The 22,305-nt window shown below is 39.8% G+C and overlaps 2 protein-coding genes across 2 annotated transcripts; both read right to left on the reverse strand.

Moving 5' to 3' along the window:
• Positions 1–522: 522 nt before the first annotated feature.
• On the reverse strand, positions 523–13,699 carry lpcat4 (lysophosphatidylcholine acyltransferase 4). Its single transcript, XM_032583066.1, has 13 exons — positions 13,134–13,699; positions 11,914–12,277; positions 9,827–9,939; positions 8,357–8,417; positions 8,091–8,149; positions 6,477–6,511; positions 4,397–4,451; positions 4,083–4,165; positions 2,985–3,110; positions 2,728–2,884; positions 1,810–1,902; positions 1,246–1,381; positions 523–1,140 (listed from the first exon to the last, which is right to left on the reverse strand). Exons 1-13 carry the CDS (start codon positions 13,221–13,223, stop codon positions 953–955), a joined length of 1,560 nt encoding a protein of 519 aa, XP_032438957.1. The 5' UTR covers positions 13,224–13,699; the 3' UTR covers positions 523–952.
• Positions 13,700–15,778: 2,079 nt separating this feature from the next.
• On the reverse strand, positions 15,779–21,985 carry emc4 (ER membrane protein complex subunit 4). Its single transcript, XM_032583068.1, has 6 exons — positions 21,843–21,985; positions 20,847–20,995; positions 19,022–19,136; positions 18,684–18,837; positions 18,433–18,593; positions 15,779–16,625 (listed from the first exon to the last, which is right to left on the reverse strand). The coding sequence occupies exons 2-6, from the start codon at positions 20,942–20,944 to the stop codon at positions 16,590–16,592; spliced, it is 564 nt and encodes a 187-aa protein (XP_032438959.1). The 5' UTR covers positions 20,945–20,995; positions 21,843–21,985; the 3' UTR covers positions 15,779–16,589.
• Between the last annotated feature and the right edge of the window lie 320 nt (positions 21,986–22,305).

Genomic DNA, 22,305 nt, shown 5'->3' on the forward strand with positions numbered 1-22,305 from the left:
CCCAATCTGTCCGCGAAGTCCAAAAGCAACACAACGGCAGGCAAGTGCAGTCGAAAGGCCAAATGTAAGCCAAAATGTCCCTCCAAACGGATGAAGACGCTCCCTTCTGTGAAAACAGCTGAAGGATGTCCGGAGTCAGACGGTTTTCTGTGTCCAGCATTAAGTGAAGTGCAGAAGCAGCAATGTGGTGCATTCCTGGGGGGCAAAACAAAAAAGCAAAAAGTTTCACAAAAGAGAGGAAATGGGTTAAAAATCAAGCCTGAAGCGATCAAAGAAGAAGCACATGAGGAGGAGGAGGAAGAGCTCACGAGTACAGCGAAGAAGCACCAGCAGAGAAGCAATACCCCAAAAAAGAGGAAAGGGGGCGCCGACGAGACTCCGGAAATACTCTGTTCCAGTCCGGTGAAAAAGTGTCGGGACTCTGAGCAGAGAGGGCCCAAAATCAGAATAAGAAGGGAGAGAGGGACTTTAAGAGCAACCTGGCTTCATATAGAGTGACAAATACCCCCCCAAAAAGCATGCTTAAAACACATCACTTTATTCCTGAAATAAACAAGCACTTACAAAAAAAAACAAGCTTTAAGAATCACTTGCAATACATTTACAGTGTTGAGTTATTTTGGCGCACACACACCACTGTCCCTCACAGAAATCACCTTTTGTTTTTTAATATAAATTATTTTTGGCTTTCAGCAGTAAAATGAACCTCCAATGACACAAGAATTTATTGAAAGATATATATATATAAAAAAAGAAACAAACACCAGTAAACATACAGAGCCACTGCGGAGGAAAGCTCTGCCTTCTCTTTGGGCGTTTCCACATTTGTGCAATTGATGCTCAACTTAAAAATATCATAAAACATATAAAAATAGAACTCTTTGGGTTTGCTTGGTTCCGACGTGATCGGGGGGTGAAAATCGTGAGATGAGAACCACCAGTCACTAAACGCTCATTCAAACTTCTTGTTGTGTTGTAGAAACCCGTTGGCGCCGTGTGTCACGCCGTTGTTATTCACAGCCTTCCCATTGGCTGCTGCAGCAGCGGGCGGCGGCTGTGGCCCCGCCTCCTCGCCCTGCAGGTAGTCGTTCACCACTTTCTGATAGGTCGGATGGGTCGTCAGCACTCGCAGCAGGCTTTCTGTCAAACATTTAGACACTTTGGTTTTAGTCCGAAATAAAGCGTCGTGTTTGATCGACAAAGAAAAAAACAAACAAACAAAAAAAAAACGTTGTGAATGCTCACCTTCGGTTAGCATCCCCTGACCGGAGGCCTCGGCATACAGAGGACCAGTGTTGTGCTGTGGAATGCCAAGCAGCGCCCCCATGAGGTCTGAGAGCTCCTCTGCACTTAGGCTGCCTTTTGACTCCTGGTCAAACAGCTGGAAGGTAGGAGGACAAAGGAGAGCATTAACAGGGTATCTGCAGTCAAATTTAAGACTTTTTTAATACCTTCAGTAATGTTTAACTCCAATCAAGACGTAAACAACAAGAATAACTGAGAACTTCCTGAGATTACTTCTGGTTGTGGCTCTTGGCTGCAGTTTTGTGCTTTTCACACTGCACATGGTTCTCTACAGCCGTAACTGCCATAGTGCCAAGCTCAGTTTTTATGTATTTGTTTATTTCCCCCCCACAGTATACACCTAGCCTTGTATGGGTTACGGACATTTTAAGGCCTTAATTTTAGGTCTATGAATTTCAGACTTTTTAAGGGTCCGGGACATCCCGATTAAAACGTACATTTCTAAAAATGTGTCGCGCTCAAATTTAAGACCCATAACTTCTGTGAAACAAGCAAGACACTTACCGTAAAAGCAGAGTGAAGCAGGGCCTTGAAGTTTGTGAAGTCGCTAAGGGCCGAGACGCTGAAGTAAAGCTGTCTGAGGTCCACCGTTTCATCCTGATGATGAACACAAAGAAAGAGGTTACACATGTAACCAAATATTTCATCTGAAACTTTATTTTTTAAAGATTTCCTTTTTTTTTTATTTTTTACTGAAATTAAAATCATATTCACAGATTACTGCATAAAATACTCTGAAAACAGAGCAAATTACTTACTTTGCCACACTTTTAGGGGCCATGATTGTTTTTTATGGTTGTTTAAAGGAAAGGCTAAAAGCTTCATTAAGACAAGTTTCAAAAATTTTTTGAAGCTTTTGGTTAGGGTTGAAACGATTAATCATGACGAATCGATTATTGAAATAATCGTCAACTAATTTAATAATCAATAACTTGTTACAGACACACACACACGCACAAAAGGCCATTTCTTAAAAAACAACAACATTCAGAGCAGTGATTAAGCCAAAACTGTACAAAAAAAAAAGAGATACATTTTGCATTCAAGATAGAAACACTCTTGTCTATGTGTTTCACCCAAAACTCAAATTCACAAAAGTAATGCTACATTATTGCATTTAAGGCAATAAAATGTTCTCATTTAAGAAGGAAGTGATTTGTTTATTTACATTTTTAAAGTATTTCTAATAGCGTGTGAAAAGTTAAATGAAAAATCTGTAGAATGTGCCAATTCTTTGGATCATATTAATCAATTAATCGTCAGAATAATTGATTAATCTTAATAATTGTTAACTGAAGCCCTACTTATGATGTAGAAGGTGGCCTGTAACATCCAACATCACAATATTTAAAACACAGTGAATGTGGAACAAAAGAAAAAATTTTTTTTTTGCTTCATTCAGACCCGAAGAACTGACTTCACCTTTGAGTACAAGCCACAGATGGAGACAGCCGTTTGTTTATCCTTCAGGGAGAAAATAGAGGTGAGCTCGTCTGCACTGGCCTTTGACCCCTGAGCTCCAGACCGACACCTGTCAATCATTTTGGCCAGAGCCGCTTTGATTTCACGAGCCTCCAGTCTGAGCGACAGAAAGATGCGAAAAGGAAGACAATGGTTAGTTTAAATAACACCAAACAGCTTTGGTTTAGAGATTTAAAAATCAAGAGAAGAGATCTTACCCATTTGTACGCAGAAGAGACAACGTTACCCTGCCAGGCGGTTCCAGCGGTAGAGACAGGCCACCCAGTTTGCTCACAGGGACCCTGCCCTCCATCACATGGTCCGTGGCTGGGACTCCTAAAGCCCTGTGGAGCAGTAAAGGACCGTTAGGAAACGGATCAGGTCGTGGACGTTTTAGTCAGAAACTAAAGCGTATCTTTACTGCTAATCAAAACAATTTAAAGCTTAAATACGGCTCAGCTGCTACACCTGGTGGCGGAAATCTGCAAGTGTTTCTCAAAGCCGAGTGATATAATAAAACAGGAATAAAACAGTTTTTCCTGTTCGAAAACGTCGCTGCTGTGTTATTAATATGGTCGATTGTGCCTAGAGTCTGGCTAAATGGTCCAAAAATCAAAATCACTTTATGTGCTTTCTGTGTCTAGTCCTGTCTGTCTCGATAACAAATTTTGCAGGATGATAAATTGTCCCAGGAATAATTGCGATAAGCGATAATATCGTGGTTTCGATACCATTTTCAAGTCATATATTGATAACGGCATAATAATACTAGTTCACCTTCGCAAAGACAGAGAAACTTTAATTTTCTGAAGAACTTTTAACACTGGAACTGGAAGATATTTTAAATACCCCAAATTAGAGATTCACAATATATCGGCACCAACGTCAATATCGGCCGATTTTGGTCATTTTCTAACATATCGGTATCGACTGAGTCAATATGAACAACCGATATTTACAGTATTTCCATCTTGATGCCATTCGTTTCTCGTTGGGGTTTTTTTTCCCTAAAGGTGTCCAAACAGTTTAAGCATTTATACGATACAGGCAAATATTGGTTATTGGCCAATATTTGGATATCAATATCGGCCCAAACTTTTCATATATCGGTGAAATAAAGTCTAAAATAAAACACGACAACCAAAAACAATAAATAAAACCTACTTACAACCAAAACCATAAATACAACGGATTAAGACTTCTCTGTAAACAAAATTGGCCTTCAAAAGATATTTTGAAATGATCAAACTCATTTTAATTTATCATGCGATTCATTGATTGGTTGCTTATTGCGACAGGCGTGGTCGTCTCCTTACTTGGCCATGAGTCTCTGAACATTGTCAGCATACAGGCTGGGGTCCTTCTTCTCCTCCTCAGACGGGTTGTAAACAGGCAGGTACTGCAGGACAACAAAAGAAATTATTTACTCGCAGTTTCAGTTTGTTTTAAAAACCTTTTCTTGAGAGGTTAAAATTGAAAAAAGAAAAAGAAAAGTGGCCGATATGGGTAAATACAGCTTCATATCTACTGCACCTCTTAGAGCAGCCGACAGAGAACACACCCTGAGTACACATATTTATGACTTTATTGTGAGGAAACAGGGTGGGGAGGGGGGTCATATGGTTCTTACCTCAACAGTCATGTTCGTGTAAAACTGTGAAGCAGTGTGCCACAGTGCCTCGGTCCTAAAAAATAAAGACAAAACGATGAAACGACACAGTTGTGAGAATGCATAGTGTGCTAATTATGACAGGAAACTCAAGAAGAAAACTTGAGAGCCAGTCTAAATCAGACACCAGCTTCTTTTTCCGGTTATAAACCTGCTTAAATACTTGGGGTGGAACCAGTGAGACTGAATTATCAAAGATAAAAATCAGTGTTGTTGCAAAGCAAGGAATTATTTTAAACAAGCTATGGAAGATTAAGAAAATAATTAAAATAAGTACTGCCAGATTGAATGTGCTTAATTCATCAAAATGTAATCCGTAGTATTGAAAACATGAAGCCTAATGCAACTTCTTTAAATTTACCTGTCACATCTAGGAAAATGTAAAAATTTCCAACAAGATGTCAAAATATTTTTTTCCTCAGTTTCTTCCATACTTGAATACACTTGTACATAAAGCAACCAAAACAATTTTTCCTCATTTCTGCCTCTCAGTCTGATCAGTTTCTAAAGGAGCATTTTAATAGAACAACGACCTTCAGGTATTAGCAGAACTTTTCTTTGTTATTGTTGGTTTCAACTGAGGTTCTCCAAAAAGTGAGAACTGAGTTGGTCCAAAAGGCTGAAGCAAATAGCTAGTCTGGGAGCAGCCAAGGTAACAGCAGTGAGCTGCAGTTTCAAAGTCAAATACAGTCTTAATAATGTCCTCGCATTTTATGCAAATGCTACTTTATGGCCTTTATACAGTGGATGCAAACTTACATAGAAGGTGAATTGGACGCTGCGAGTCACAAATTATCCGTGTCAAATGCAAACTAATACTATAATATTTAACACGTTTATAGCAAGCCAAGCAAAGCTGCACTCAAACACTGCATTGTTTGCTTTGGCTCTGCGTTCAGGAAAGAGGCAAAGCAACAGAATGCAGCCGAGATGGATTTACCTGAAGCTGCAGGTCACATTTGAACCGACACCCATTTCACAGTGAGACGAAGAAGATGGCTTTTATACTTTGGGCAATTCCAACACTCATACCAGGTAAAGGGGTGACAAAACAAAACTAGAAATTATTTAATACACAAACCTAACACAAAACAATAAATGGTACCAATAAATATTGGTACCATTTTTACTTTAGGATTTTATTGTATGGTCCCTCTGCCTGAAAGAATGTTTAACTAAATGTCGCAATGTAACTGAAACAAAGAACTGAAACAAAAAGCATTTGTTCTGTAAATAAATACAATATCAATAATTATTTATTAGGGATGGAACCCCTGGTCTCCATCACACTTCCGACAGGCAACACTTTTTAGGCCAGTTTTCATATGGTTTCACCACCTCCAGCCTGTATTTCCTGTAAGTTGTCACCTGTTTTACTGCAGACAAAATTCAATTTAAATTTGATTGGTGTTTAAAGGTTTAGCAAGTAGCATTTGAGGAAACTAATGAGACCCTTTGAGACTACATATGGCAGACCACTTTGGTCTCGATCCCCCACAAAATTAGCCGTTAGCTTTCAGGTCCAGCTAATATGGATTCATACTAAAATACGATGTTACGCTAAACTAGGCTATTAGCTATGGACCACCTTTTGACCAATGTGAAATCACCTGGAACTGTTTTCAATCTTTATCCCCGTTGACAAATGTCATACAAATACATCTATTAATGTTCATATTGATGAACTTTGTTGCCATCAGGTGGTCAGGGTGTGAATAACATCAGATTGTGGCTTTACGCTGTATTTTACGTTCTTTGATATATGGGAATAGAATAATCTAGAATAATCTAATTGATCAAAACAGTATTACCAACTATAGTCTTACTTAACTAAAGCGATACAAAGCATAACCTCCGACTTAGCTGATTAAATGATCTGACATTATGAATGTTTGTGGCTAATTAGACCAATCTAGTGCACTTTTATACCAACACACTTGCATTTCTACCTCCTTTTAATCAAATCCCATACAAGCTTAATTCACTGCAATGCAACACAAGCCTGAGAAGACACAAAAATAAGCTAGCTTAAGGAACTCACCATGACGCCCCTTTATATGTCCATCGAACGGTGTCCTGAGGAAGAGCCATAAAAACACAGATCAAACAGTGTAAGCTGGACAAAAATGGTTTTATCTCAGACCGGGGGTTTTTTTATGCCTCCCATTTCCCCATGTTAAACACAGTGATATTTGCAGCAAGCAAACACTGAACTAAACAGTGTTTGCAGTCATCTTTAGGAACATGACTCCAAACAGTCAAAAATGCCAGCTGGAAGAGACGAGCTGGCAAACAGCACACAGCTTTTATTGTGCACATCTGCGAATGCAAGTTCACACATGTGTACATATGATGCAATACCAAAAACAACAAGAACAGTAAAAATAGAGCGGAGTCGCACACTGTTGTTAAATGCAGCCAACTTCGCTTGCTGCTGTTCCCTTTCTACAGCTCTCTAAAATCATGGTTAGAGCCACCAAACGCCAGCGACTGATCCGACTCATGGTTCAGCAGTGGGTCATTTGCACGACATCTTGGTACGTCAACAACACTCAGCATTTTTTGGAACACAAACATTTGCATTCCTGTGGTTGAACCACTTCCTGTGGAGCTTTCACACCTGGATTAGGGATTAAAACTTGCAACATTTGTCACATTTTCAGCTGATCCAGTTAGCTTTCACACTTCAGTGGGTCAAACGATCCCAACACTTTGAAAAACACTTTGAAATCCTCTCTCTCCCCCCTCACCTGTGGTGGTGCTGTGCCAAGAACTCCTTTAGGAAACAACACAAAAACCTCTGAAGAAGGTAAACGTGAGGCAAACTAATGGTATATGAGGGCCGGTTTATTCCAGTTTGATTATCATAGTTCAGACTTTACAAGGACTGCGACACAGACTGACCAGGCCAAACAATGCAATGGTGCCAACAATAAACGGCACCACAACACAGTCAAAAGAAACTATGACCAGCCCGAGCACCCGCTTCCTCATACACAAAGTCAGCGCACAGTAACCTTCCCATTCATACTTGGTGACCGTCACGCCCACATCGACACACCCACCACCCAAATGTCAAAGCTGCGTGCTCCTGTTACATCAATAATGACTTATTTTATTCATACGGTTCTTACAGAAGGCATAAGCGGAATTTCCTTGTTCGTGAAATGTTAACAAAAATGGAGTGGCGTCAGATTTTAGCGGCTGTAGGATTTCTGTTTTGTTTTGGTGAAGTACCACAAGACATTTCTCTCAAAAAGACTCTTGTGTTTGTTTCAGTTACATTTACCCAGAATGCCGTGCACTATAGTATGTTTCCTCCTCTTGGAGTTGTCCTGCGTTCACATATGCATTCAAACCGCACCAGAGTTCAAGTCAACCAAACCGAGACCTAGGTTTCTAGGCAAACTGGAGTTTGCTTTTTATGGTCTGCGTCAGAATTTGATTACGCATTCTCACCTCCTCAAATGAACCGGACTTCCTCGGCAAATAGACCAGAGTTTGATTAAAGCGGACTAAACAGGTCCGGTGTGAATGGAAAGATTGGAAAGTGTTAGGAGACCTGCAATTGCATGCACTAAACAATGAAAATTAAGGATTTGAATATTTACATCCAAAGGGGACGTAAACTCTTCTCCCCATTTATTGCACTCACCACTTTGTTTGGGTAGCGCAGAAGAACTGGTTGGACAGGGACTCCAGCGAGAAAAGCACCTGACATCAGGAGACAAAAGAAAAATGTCTTAGAAAAGTACTAAGTCGTCAAGAAGCAAAACAAGAAAATGAAACCACTCCGATCCTTGAGCAGTTCCTGCATGATTCGTGCAAACGGACTGGTTTTACTGAACCAGACAGGACGGTCTTGCTCAGGATGACATTGCGTTTTCTGTTTGTGGCGCTGTTCTCACCGCAGACACCTACCAGGCTTGAACTTGATGAGCGCTCGGCCATTAGTCGTGGTTCCCTCTGGAAACATGAGCATCTAGAAAAGTTGCTTCATTTATGAATTCAGTCAAGTGATAGCATCTCAATTGCATTTCAAGAGCTAACATAATTCACCACCTATTTTGAGCCACAAAAAAAGCAAACGGTAGTTATAAAGTGATGCCAAACATCAAAAACAATTCTATTAAACCAGCAGATTGCACAAAATAAATCTAGCACGGATTTTTCATATCACCGTTTTTTTCTTTGTTTTTTAAAAAAAAGTGTACATTTCATAATCTATGATAAATTTGCATCATATAGTTCCTACTGTTTAACGTCATTAATGCTTTGCCTCCTCAATCTGTTGCCATCAACGGTTGCTAAGCAAGGTTAGCAGACGTTTTTCCGTCACTTAAAAGAAAGTGACAGAAAAAAACAGAAAAATATTTTGTGCTTTCATAAATATTTCCATTTATGAAAAAAATACAAAGTGGACACTAAAGCCAGCCTTCATTCTTGATGAGGTCATAATAAGACTGCTCAACAGAAAGACAAAAAAAACGAAACACATTTATTTTAAAACTATAAATTTACCAGGTTTTAATTCTGTTCTCAAGTTTGCACATAAATTTGACATTTAAAAGACTAAAGTGTTATTGTATTATTCTGAGTGAAAATGGTTTTTCAACAGAGGAACAAATAACTAGGACTGAAACGATTAATCGTGATTAATCGATTACTTATATCGTCAACTAATTTAGTAATTGGTTAATCATTAATTGGAGCATACATACTTATAAAAGGCCATCTGATGGAAAAAAAAAACACAGCAGCAGTAGTTAAGCCAAAACTGTACAAAATATAAACATTTTTGCAATTAAACGTAAAAAAAAAAGTATTATTTGTTCTACGCAGAACTGAAGTGGCAGTTTAATTTCACTCGGTTCCAATTTTGTAAAAAACTCAAATTTAAATAAATAAATAATAATAAAAAAATCTTTCCCATTAATCACCTTTTTCTATCAAGTTATTTATTAATCAGTTAATCGAAATAATCAACAAATCAGCCCTACAATGTACTGATAGGTCAAACAGAAAATACTGAGCTTTTCACATTACTGAGAATATTTTCTAGCCTCCTTTGCTATATATTATCAAGCGCTCACTAGAGGAATGCTGCAAAAAAATTGTATTTCCTTATTTTAGAAAAGGAATTGAATTATTTGTTTATTTGCATCTTTTAGTGCATTTTTAATTTGATATAAAAAGGCTTGGATGAAAAATCTGAAGATTGTGCCAATTTTTTATCCGACTAATCGATTAATCATCAGGATAATCGAGAACTAACACAAGAGGTAGTTGCAGCCCCACAAATGACCAGTTCTGCTTGCGCATGAGCTGCACCGATAGCGTGACACTGAAGTGGACATGGCCTCTCCTACAGACGACCACCTGACCTCGTACCTGGGGCCAGTAGCCTTTAGAGTTCAGCCTCTCGTTGAGCTTAACCACGGCCTCCTTCCTCGACTCCGGATCTTTCCTGCTCACGAGCACAGACTGGTTGAACTCCAGCAGAGCTGAAACACATATCCAAGAGTATTATTATCATTTTACACTGTATCAAATCAGAACAAAGAAAAAAAAAAAACTTTAGGATTTTATCGCGTAGCTATTCCCAAAGGGAATGGGGCAGGAAGTGCAAGAGCACGCCACAGCAGATTAGACGTCGATAGAAGAAGCCACTTGTTTACCTTGAAACTTCCTTGCATATTTCTGGCTTCTTTTTTACGGTGCGTCTCCAAATAGTTCTCTGGTTTGCGAGAGTTCAGTGGAAGGATTTTCAGTTATGTGCGTTCCAAGTGCGAACCGGGCGATCTGGAGTTTACAGGACATGAATCAACCCCTCGGTCCTGCCGCTCCGAGGCTGTCAAAGTCGGGTCTGACCTGTGTGAGTCGGCCATTTCATCCAGGTTCTCACATCAAACTAAACAGTGCTCTCATCTTGTCCCTCAGAATCATCGTGAAACTGCAATTCCTGTCCGGTTGCATCATTTACTCGTGCAGTTATGTTCAATATGCTAAACGAAACTGCCCAGGAAAACAGATTGAACTACTGATTTAAAAGCGTGTACCTTCATGTATGCGTTCGTTTTTTCCTTCTCTGAAATGATGCGTGATGTCGAAGCGCCACCGAGCAGCAGTTTGAAAACGGAGAACTTTTTATTGTGAAAATGTGCGTTCCCCAACAGTTCACATGGAAATCAAAAGTCTGAAACATGACTATTTAAAAAAAAAAAAAAACAACGGTTTGATTTGGAGGGAATCACGCTCATTTAGCAGTTTAGGTTTAGAATAGCTCTGGGCCAGTTAACCTCTTTTGCAAATTTACACATAATTACCCCGATTATGTGCAATTAGGTTCAATTGTGTTGCAATTTCAGCATGTCTTACTTCCATTCTACACCATAAAATAAAACACTTTAAAAGCATTATGCATCTGTTTTGTGGTTTGTAGGCTATTCAAGTTTCTTTTTTCATGAATTTGAGATATTAATAAATATAAAAGTTAAAATCTCACATCATTTTTCTGAAAAACTTTGAATTTCACCCCATTTCTTTTGGTTCAGATCGTCTTTTGAAACAATTAGACCTTTATGAATTGTGACCCCTAATCACACCGAGATAGCCTGCTTGAGAATATTGTTTGCTAGATGACTGTTTCAAACCTGCTTTGACAAATGATGAACTGACGAATGCGCCAACTCCGACACGGTTCAACCTGCTGTATCTAGGCAACGGCTCTTTGTCGAGACGGAGCAAACAGCCGCTTTCATCAACGGGACGAGCACATAAAAAAAAGCTGTGACTTAAATTCTTAAATTATAAATTCTTAAGTTGACAGAAATACTTTAACATTAAAAAAAAAGACAGCCAGATTAGCATTAAAACTACAATTTTCAGGAATTCATCTCAACAACGACCATTAGGTAGCTAACAGGAGTAAATGCACTAATAGTAATGCTTGCCTTCAACATTTTAAGCTGAATCTATAAACCCAATTTATGACTCCATTTATAAACAGTGAGCTCTCAACAGCTGGGTGTTATAAATCTTTCTCTCAAAGCCTGAGTGACTCCATTAGCTCTGCTACAGGTTAACATCCAAACGTCAGAAATGCTGGTCAGGATTTTAAAGATTGCTTGAAAACCTTGTTTTTTATTTATCTATTTTTTTTACAAGAAGGTGATTTCAGCATATTAGATTGAGACAAAGTAATTAAACCCCTTAACTACAACCCCCCAAAATACTGTGTTATCCAATGAGTCATTGTGGACACCGCTGTCCTCGTGACAGTTAATGCGTGAGAAAAAGATTTTCTGTCACACAAATATATTTTACAGTAGATTAAATAATTATTTGCTAGAAGACAGAATGACTGGCTGTAAATAATGAACCAGTTCTTCTTCACTGGGCTTTCAGAAAAAAAAACCCTGCTTCAACGCTGCCAACCTCATGATTGTACCGGAGTCGTAAAAGTGCAGCCATTTTACCTCCTATGACGGGCAGCTTCGTGTTCTCGTACCGCGACACAACAGTTGCCAGCTGGGTCGGACACAGAACCAGCATGTCCAGGAAGCCGCTGTGGGGCGCCACCACCAGGACCGGCGCCTCCTTCAGGTCGGCCCTGCGACCTTTTACTTTGACCCACGGGAAGCCCAAGGAGACGAACACGGCTCTGCTCAGGAGCAAGATGATGGGGTGGAACAGCCAGCGGCGCCAGCCCGTGACCGGCCGGGCGCGCTCTTCTTCGGAAAGGCCGGCCAGTCTTAGCCGGGCGATGGGCCACATGATGAGGAAGAATAAGGCTGCCAGCGTGACGCGTACAGGGACCAGGACGCTGCCCAGGATGAGCCCCTATCGGCAAGGGAAAAAGAAGATTCTAGTAGTCATAAAGTAAACATGTATTGTTGTGAAACCAGATAAGATAACAGGAATTCAGTTAGTTTTTATGACTGATTTTGAAAACCTCTGCACACACCCTACCCAATATATATAAAAAATGTAGATAGTCCAGTAGAGTGCAACATGTCACGTTTCATTAACCATTCTTCCCACTATGCTGCCCTGCCCCAGCCATGTTTCTCTCACTGTTATGCAACTCTGTGGCATCAGTCACACCTGCCTATGATGAGGAGCTTTATGACTTGGCTATTGTTGGGTGTAAGCACTAGAAGAGGCACTTTGTTTCTATGTGAGATGCTGATGTAGGAGTCACAAGTCAGGCCAGAAGCTACAGAACACCAAGATCTTAAAAAGTGTTACTTAAAATAATTCATAATGCCTTTTTACAATGTTTCAGTAAGTAACAGAAACCCCATAAATAGCATGTTATTGTTCAGACAATGACATGAAACGTAGTCCTACAAAAATGCTGCACATTGTCTCATAAATGTGGCTCTTTGTCTAAAAATGCAACAAAAGGTATTTTAGAAATTTTTCAAAACCTGTATTCTTTTCCCCCCCAAATTGCTCCGTATGTGAAATGTAATGTTATTCATGAATCTATTTCATATTTTATTAGCAAAAAAAATATTTCTCCCAAGTCTTGTTTAATGCAAATTAACTATTTTTATTGCTACCTACTTTTCAACAAAGCCTACCATTTTCAGGCGGCAGCTGAACGTCTCTTCCCTCTCGTGACCGAGTAGAAATAAAAAGCTACCCGCTAATTGTAAACTTTCTCATTTAAACGTAACATCAGCAAACTCACCCTGATCCTCTGCGCTCTGGTCAGCTTCACCTCGAAGATAAAAGGATGTGGGTACTCCTGTGTTGCCGTGCAACAGTCGCCTTTCTCCATGACTACGACCCGCAGCCGACAAGCTCAACTAAAACGTCTTTAAAAATAAAAAATAAAAAAAAGTTGAAGACAAGTTCTTCGACCTAAACGTCCTTTTTTAAAACTTTCGGGGAGGATCCCCTGTTTGGAAACAAGCACGAGTTTCCGTCTCGCGCCTTCCTTGGAGTTTTAAAAAGTTGAAGCTGAAATTGACAGACGCGCGTGGAGGAAAACCGTGACAGACCGCGAGACCAAAGATTCACGTTGAGCTTAAAAACAAACGCCACCGCTTTCTGTCCTATATTCAACCCTTAGCGTGAGACCCGACCTGTCATTCTTTTTCTGCCCTTCCCATCTTTCTCTGCCCTTCCCATCTACGTCTTGCTTTCTGAACTTACCTGTCCCGCCCCTCCTCCCCCCTCACACACACACACACACACCCACACACACCCACACTACGGTTTTGTTCGGGCGAGTCAGACCTGTCCCCGAAACTGAACGACGCTTCGAAAAATTGTTGTTGTTGTATGTTAAAAAATAAGTTTCATTTACCTACAGATTGCTGTTTACATGCGTTGCATCGTGTCATCCACAAGGGGGTGCTGTGCGCTGCTGCTGCTTCCCATGGATTTGATCTTCCATGTGAAAGGTCCAAGAGTTCTTCTGTCTTGGTATCATTTGACAAAATGTTAAATCAACTTTCAGGTGGTTCCAAGATCATGGAATTACGAAACTAGAGGCCGAAAATCATGTTTTTTGTTCTCTGATGCAATTCACATTCTTTCTACAATATTTAAATAGTGCCCTTTGGTTTCTAGCCCAAAGGTCGAGTTAGTTATTTCCATTATAAAAAGTGATTACAGCATTTGCTTGAAAGCTTTTTCAGAGTCAACGTGTTAATTAATGTAATTTCAAACACTAAAGGTCTATTTTTCTTTATGTTTTACTTGGGAAAATTGGATAAAATTGTGATTTTACCATTAAAAAGGGCAGTCGTGATCTTTTTAACCATATGACTTACACAGGATATAACATTAATCACAATCAGTTGTCAGACCACAGCAAAAGTTTAGCTTTCTTGAAAGGAAATTGTGAAAAAGAGGTTTCCTGTAGTTCATGACCAGGCAGCAGAGCTTTTGTCCACTCCACACAGATCTTGTCCTGATCTTTCCAGTTTTGGGGCTGTCACAGATTCTCAGCCTGCCTCCCTCTGAGTTTCTATTGGGTTTAGGTCTGGAGACTGGCTAGGCCACTGCAGGACCTTGAAATGGGGCCACTCCTTAGTTTGTATGCGTTTCAGGCCTTGTTTACGCTGGTAGACCTGGCCATGACCCATCTTCAGTGCTTCCTCAGAGCATTGAAGATGCAGAGGAGGAGGTTGCTTGCCAAAATCTCACAATACCTGGGCCCATCCATCCTCTCCTCAGTACTATGGAGTCAGTCTGTTCCCTTTACAGAAGAGTGCACCCAAAGCAGGAAGTTTCCACCCGATGCTTCATTGTTGGGATGGTGTTCTTGGGATTACTCATCCTTCTTCCTCCAAAACGTTCTAATCGCCGTCTTTCATGCCTTCTCTAGATTATTGAAATGGTCATTGGCAAACTCTTTAGGTCATTGATCAGATACTCCCATATAGCTTTGGGCCAATCCCCCAACTTTCTCCCGATCATGGATACTCTGCAAGGCCATTTGTTCCATGAAACCCCAGTCGGAGGGAGAATGACAGTCATCTTCCGTTTTCTGGTGTCAATAATCGTTGCCTTCTCACCAATCTGTTTTCATATTGTCCTGTAGCCTATCCCAGCCTTGTGCAGGTCTATAATTTTGTCCTGAGGTTAGGACAAGCAGCTCTTTGGTCTTGCCAGTGGTGCTGAGATTGGAGTCTGACTTGTCTTCTTGTATGTTATGGCAGTTGACAAACAACTTTAAGGTGCATTACCGCCACATTCTAGATCAGAGTATGGACGACACCCTACAATACCACTGTATCCTATCCAAAATATCTTCCACTTTTAGTTCGAGTACGATTATGCGGACAGGTGTCTTGTAAACAGGTAAACGAGTTCCATCAGGTGCAATTAACACAGGTAATGAGTGGAGGATGGGAGGGGTTCTTCAAGATGAAATAGCAGGTCTGCGAGAGCCTGAATTCTTGATGGTTCGTTGGTGATCAAATCCTTATTTCAATCAAAATGCCAATTAATTATATACAACTCATACAATCGAGATTTTATAGATTCTGTCACAGTTGAGGTGTGCATGTGATAAAAATTTACAGGCATTTCAAATCTTTGAAAGCTTGAAAAACATTGGAAGTCTAATAAATGCCTATTTTGCACAATGTGTTTCATCTTTTTACAGAATTACTGAAACATTTAACTTATTGACTACATATTAATTTACTGAGAAGCAGCTATGTGATCTATGAGACTGTGTATTTATTGCAGTTTGATCTAAAAAGAAGACTTTAGAGATAAACTTAAACGTTTTTTATCAGATACAATGTAATATAAAGACAAACAAAAGGACACTTATCAAGCAAAAAATGAACCTCCTTTTTAAAGCATGAAGAAAGCCTCGTTTTTCCTCCGATATATTTATTGACACAGTTGAAAACATTCTATTTCAAGCAATAAGGATTTATTTATAGAACATTTTCATAGGCAAATCAGCATAAATTAAACAGACCTATAAATTAAAACTGAGTTAATGTTGCTGGGCAGAGGGTTGAAGTTGTGTTGACATATTGAATTATTTCACTACAAACTGAATATACAATTTAAAAAAAAAATAAAAAACGTGATTGAACTGTACCAATTTTTTTGTGTGTTTTTTTGAAGAAAAAAAAAAAAATTAAGCTAAACATTTTTGCAGACTCTGCCCAACAATTTCAGGAATTCTAAGGACGAAATGATTTTTATTAGTGATGTTATGGTCTGAGTTCTGTGAGCTGTGAAATTCTCCCATTAATAATCTACTGCGAAGTCAACTTTTATCTGCACAGAAAATTACAGTAGCCGAACAGTAGTCAACAACATTATCTGCTATCTTTATGAGAGTATTTAAAAAAAAAAAAAAAGAAAAGGATGCTTGCTTATCGCCAGAGAGGAAGACCAAAGTAACGCTTCAGCAACAAACCCAGAAGAGAGAGGGGGATGATGGAGAACATGGTGGATAAATCCCTGATGTTAAGCTGTGCTGTACACCTTGCTTTAGTAAAACATGTCTGTTTTAGCTGAGGTGGCCGAGTCTGGATCCTGATTGCGTCTGGAAATGGCTAAAAGTCAGGCTTTTGAGATGGGCTGCCTGGTGGTGTGGCAAGAAAAAGAAGAAGAAGAAGAAGAAGAGTGGAGTATGTACAGTATGTGACCTCAGCGGAAGTCCGCTTCACAGCACCATCCCTCCGCTCATGATCTCCAGCCTCTGTCCAGGACAAACAAAAACAAAATAGGGTGTCAGTAGAGATGTTAATATCTGTTTCAGTCCAGACATAGGAAAAAAATTCTAAATCGGGTATTGGTGACAATGTGCCAGACCCATAAATGCAGATTTATTTACTCTTAATTCTATGCTTTATTCTCTGAGCGACGTCTTGCTTTATTATTTACTTCACATTATATTTAGAATTCCTAATTGAACTTTCCCAACCATTTGCTGCAGTTTATTTTTTAAATGTCGAGTTTTTCAGTTTCAGTGTGTTATTTATTTTACATTGGCTGTTGCACTGGCTGAACAAATTTAATTTTTGTTGTTTTCCTGTTTGACCAAGCTTGTGATGCCACCGGTGGATTTAAGTGTGCTGCAGAGTGATCAAATAAAATTATACGTCGGTATATTTCTATTTATGTTTAAAAAAAGAAAAAGAAAAGTCAGTTCAGCGATGTTTTCCCATGTCAGCTGATACTAAACCTCAGATATTGGTATGGAAAGTGAAAAAAAGTCAGCCCTATTTAACACATGCTAGGCATCACGGATAAACCTAAACGCTTAACGAGGTCCTACTGCCTTTACCAAAAAGAAAGAAGAAAAGAAAAGAGTTCTTGAAGTGGGTGTTTCCACGCACAATTGAAGGTGTTAGAAAAACTCGTCTAACACATTACTAGCACAGCAAAGAGAAGAACAAGTTAAACTTGTAGTTCTGTCAAGCGTAACTACAAACCAAAGTTGAGAGTCACTGACAAAGACCACATTAAAACCTGCTGCGTGATTCAGAGCTGCAGCGGGGACGACAGGGCGAAACGGACGCCTCGTCGCCCCGGTTTCATCCAAACCTGTTGTTTTTAGAAACCAGTGCAGCAGGGCCTTTTCACAGGCCTCCACTTTCAAAAAGCTAAAGAATCTGTAATCAGAGTAGAGTAATGCAGAACAGGTTTGATTAGTCTTTAAGTCGCAACTTTCACTTCTACATTAGTCTGAAGTCACCAAACTGAGTTTAAAACGACCTCTGGTGAATGATTTGATCAAATGCTTGTGCTGCCCTCTGACAGAATAACACCCTGGTTGGAGAGCCAAAACAAAACAGCTCTCCTGTATTTATGTTTTTTTAAATTCATGACATGGTACAAATGCTATCACAAATTACAACAGAGTATTAGAGCCACGCTAAGAAATAAAAAAATATATAAAATTACAAGAATAAGGTCATAGTATGACTTTATTCTCATAACATTACAAGTTTATTCTTGTACCATTATGACTTTATTCTAAAAATATTGTGACTTTCTTCTAAAAAACATTACGACCTTATTCCCATACTATTTCAACTTTATTCTTTAAATATGACTTTCTCCTAATGTGAGTTTATTCTTATTATTTCAAGTTTGTTCTTGTATGACTATTCTTGTAATATGACTTTCGTCTCATATTACTTTGACTTTATTCTCATAGAACCTTATTCCTGTAATATTACTCATCTCTTAATTAAAGGAGTTTTGTTTTTAATTTTTTCTCAGAATAGGCCTACTACTCTGTCACTCATGTAGCATTTGTGGCTCTAATGAGTTATTAAGTTGGACTGACGGCAAAAATGGCATTTTGGGTAGTAAATATTGCAGCCGTCTGTATAAATGATACCATATTAGGAATTATGAGAATAAAACCCAGCTTGACTCGTTCTGGAACAAACGCTGCGTCATCATTTATTATTACGACACGGCAACATCTGTATCATCTGAAAGGCTTCTTTTGGTAAGCGTCTACGGTCGTCGCCGGTGTGTGTTTGTGACGTTACCTGCGGCGGCTCTATGAAAGCCAGCCAATCGGACGAGTGTGTCGGAAGCAGCCCCATCGACTGACACTTATAAATGGCCAACGCCGCTCCTAGGAGGTTACCGATCAGGTAGACGAGCCCCTGTAGCCACTGCTGACTGGAGCTCTCCAACAGCTTGAAGGCTGAGCGATCAGGACGACACGGTCAGTGAGTCAGAGACGAACACGGATTCAGAGTGGAGCCGGCGGACAATCTCAGTACTGAACACTCACTCGCTGACATCGACATGAGAGCCTGTATGGGCCTCCAGGCCATCATGCAGACCATCATGATGGGGAAGATGGAGATGGTGTTGCCAGACATGTACATGATGAACAGGTTCATGGGAATCTGCTTAAGGGGCCCGAGGGCCACGTCCCAGCAGCGCTGCAGCACAAAACAAGAAGAGAAAGAGAGAGAGAGTCAAGTTTGCGGCAAAAACGGCAGATCTGTCAAATAAACTCCTTTCACGCGTAGCATAATGGTCTGTTATGGAATAACAGACAGAACTAGAAATGCTCGAGGAAACACACATGGAGACTGTCTGTTTTAGCAATGCTAACCACGCTACCTTCTCCACCAGGTTCTTGTCGGTCTCCTGGATGCTGGTGTCGGGAACGGGTTTCTCCGAGTAGCCGATGGGGTAAACGACATCGCCCTGACCGCCTTGTCGGTCACTGCGGCTCCTGCAAGCGCCAACAACAGTCCAGCTCTGAATCAAACCGTTTCTGCAACATTCAGATCAGTGCTAATGTATGGAGACCGGTTGTTTCGACCAACTAGTGAAGGACACATCTTGGTTTAATTATATCCCAAACACCATGCGGCCAACCAGAGGCCAGCCTTTAAATGATGCCCAGATGAACACTTGTTATCTATTTGAAAGTGGACAAAATGGCAAAGCTAGTAGGAATTGCTCAGTGCTGAAGAGAAAAATGTGGGTTTATCGCGTCTGAGTCGGTTCTCTCGATGTACGAAAACATATTTTGACATCAGAGCTTTGTGGCCAAATTCCGTCTGTTATAAAGCTTTAACTTACTGATACTGAAAAGACTATTACAGGGTTATGCAGGTTTGATTAACTTAAATTTAAGACTTTTTAAGACCATTATGAATAAAATTTAAGACCTATAAAATGACAAAGATGTACAAAGAAATGCAGGAGACCAAAACCTGGTTTAACGCACCTGGATCAAATGATGGCTCATTAGAGGCCTAAGAAGAACATTAACATGCTGAAAAGGTTGTTGGTTCCACCAGGGAGAGAACTAAAACATGCAGGATGCCGGCCCTTGAGGACCGACTTTGGGCACCCCTGCTCTAAAAGTTCTGTTTTTCTTTTTTGTGGCACTCTAGCTAACTAGAGAGCCATAACTGCAAATGAACCATATGCTAGCTGCTAATGGCTTGTTTGCTTGCTAGCTAGTTAGCATCTTCACACCGGTAGCCTTATATTGTTTGAGTCACATAAAGCCTCAAACTTCTGTCTGATAGAAAAGTACTGTGAAACAAAAACAACCTACATAGAATATATAAGATTGAATAGTCCTGGCACAAAAATTTAAGACCTACGATTAATGTATTCATCTTTAACAAATTAAAGAAATTTTAGGGCTTTAATTTTAGATAAATGAAGCTGGGACTTTTTGAAGGTCCTAAAATTTCCAAATCTAACATGTCCCATAAAATATGTCAAAATAATAAATGAGAATATGTTCAGTCATCCTGTTATCCGCTGGATGTTTGACTTACTCTGTCGCAACCAAATGTGCCAAAGACATATCTTGACATGTCATACAACATAATACGTCTTTTTTTAAAAATACCCGTCAGGGCTGATCAAGCTGAAATCGGTTGTGGTCAACAGTGGTGCGTGTTTAGGTGGCATTCTCTGCAACTGTTTGCTTCAGTATAAATAGATTCCTGGCTAGCAAATCAAATAAAGACCTAAATAATCCAGTGGTCTGTTTTGGTGGGAAGTAAGAGAACTTAAAACAACTTTATGAATAAAACTGTATAAAATATGGAAAGGTGAAGGAATAAAATACCCATAAGTCCAAGATGCAACAATCGTGTTAAAGTTATAGTAAGAATCTTTTTCTCCTTCTGAAATCACTATCAGAAAACAAGCACATTACTGCCTCCACAGGCCTGGAGTGGAAAAACCCATAAATTACAGATTCCAGAAGCTGAAATGTAAAGGACCCTACACACAGTACAAGGACCTCAAGTAAAAAACAATTGCTATTTGCATTTGTAAAGACAAAATGATAAAATGGTTATTTAATTTTGAACCATAAATAGTTTCAAGTAATTGCTACAGTTTAAAACACAGTACTCCAGCTGATGTAAATGTTACGTAAACATAGGCAGGGTGACACAGAAGAGCAGTCTACCTTGTGTTTCCCACACTGAGCTCAAGGGCCCACTTCATCCTTCGGGCTCCGCTGCCTCCTCTTGTGGACAAAGCTCCTCCTCCTTGAGGAGACGCCATGACAACAAACTTCACCGCTGGTCCTTGGAGACAGTGTGCACCTGCACGCAGCTAGAAAAACACATGATGATATTCATTACATTTTCTTTTTCTTTCTTCTCTTTTTAAGGATCTTGAAAAGGAAAATATTATATCTGGGTCAAAGTCCAGACCTTTCAATTGACAATATGTGCCAAGACATGAACACCTTTCCTTCTTCTTCACCACTATACACTACTCTATGTTGGTATACACTGAAGTTTGTGGTTGTAACATACAAAAAGCTCCAGGGGTGTGTGAATACTTTTGTAAATCACATTACCAAAATGACTGAACAATATAAATATAACACACTGACAACAGTAAAAATATTTAACTGTCAGGGACAGAAACCTTCCTAGAACAGTGGATACCAATAAGCTCACAACAGTATGAAATCAGATCTGGTAGAGGTACATCTAAAACAGAAATTAAGTCAGATTTAACCCTAATCGACGATTACATAATTTTTTTGGTGCAATATACAATAAATAGCATAACGAAGTCCATTTCCAGAAGCTCAAACTGGAATAATTTGCACTTCCAACACCTTTTTATTTGTCACAGATGCCATTTTTGCTAATTTGACACAAACTAAGATTTTTGTTTAACAACGGGCGAATTTAATAAAGCAACAGCTTTGTTTAGAGCTTTCTAACACAGACACGTGGATAATAAGGCGGAATAAGACAGGACGTATTGATAGCAGTCGGGGGGATTTGGATGAGCTATTACAGATATTAGTTGGTTTAAGTTGCTCCAGTAAACACAGCGGCAGCCCCGCAGTTAGAAGTAGCAGCTCGAGGCAGCGCAGGCAGGCTGGCGCTGTCAGCTAACGTCGAACAGTTAAAGCCACGCGCACTGTTGGAGGTTAGCTTACCTTACAAATACATCTAAACCGGTGCTGCTGCCGTTCGAAGTGGGCTTTTTAAGGAAAACGAACGACACTGGCCCGTAAGGAGAGCCGAGGAACAACTTGTTCCGCCGACACTCGCTGATTCCTAGGCCCGCAATGATGGCGCAGTTACGCTCAGAGACGTAGGTGCACGTAGACGTCGCACAGCCAGTAGTTGGTACGTTAGCGTCGCCGCCATATTGGGGAGGACGCTTCCGCCACATTTACTTACCTACACAGGGATTTTGCGTTATAAAAGTTTAATTTTGTTATGTCCCACACATTCTGTTTTGTGTGTTTTCCATCTTTTACATTGAATTATATCTTAAGATATGGTCCAAAGCTATGCAGTCTACGTACTCGAATTTTTTCTTTGACAAATTACGTATTTTAAAGAAATTATGCGATAGGCCAAAAATAAACTAGGATACAATGGTGATGTAAAAGG

The sequence above is a fragment of the Xiphophorus hellerii genome, chromosome 14 (genome assembly GCF_003331165.1).
Source record: "Xiphophorus hellerii strain 12219 chromosome 14, Xiphophorus_hellerii-4.1, whole genome shotgun sequence".
NCBI classification, from domain to species: Eukaryota; Metazoa; Chordata; class Actinopteri; order Cyprinodontiformes; family Poeciliidae; genus Xiphophorus; species Xiphophorus hellerii.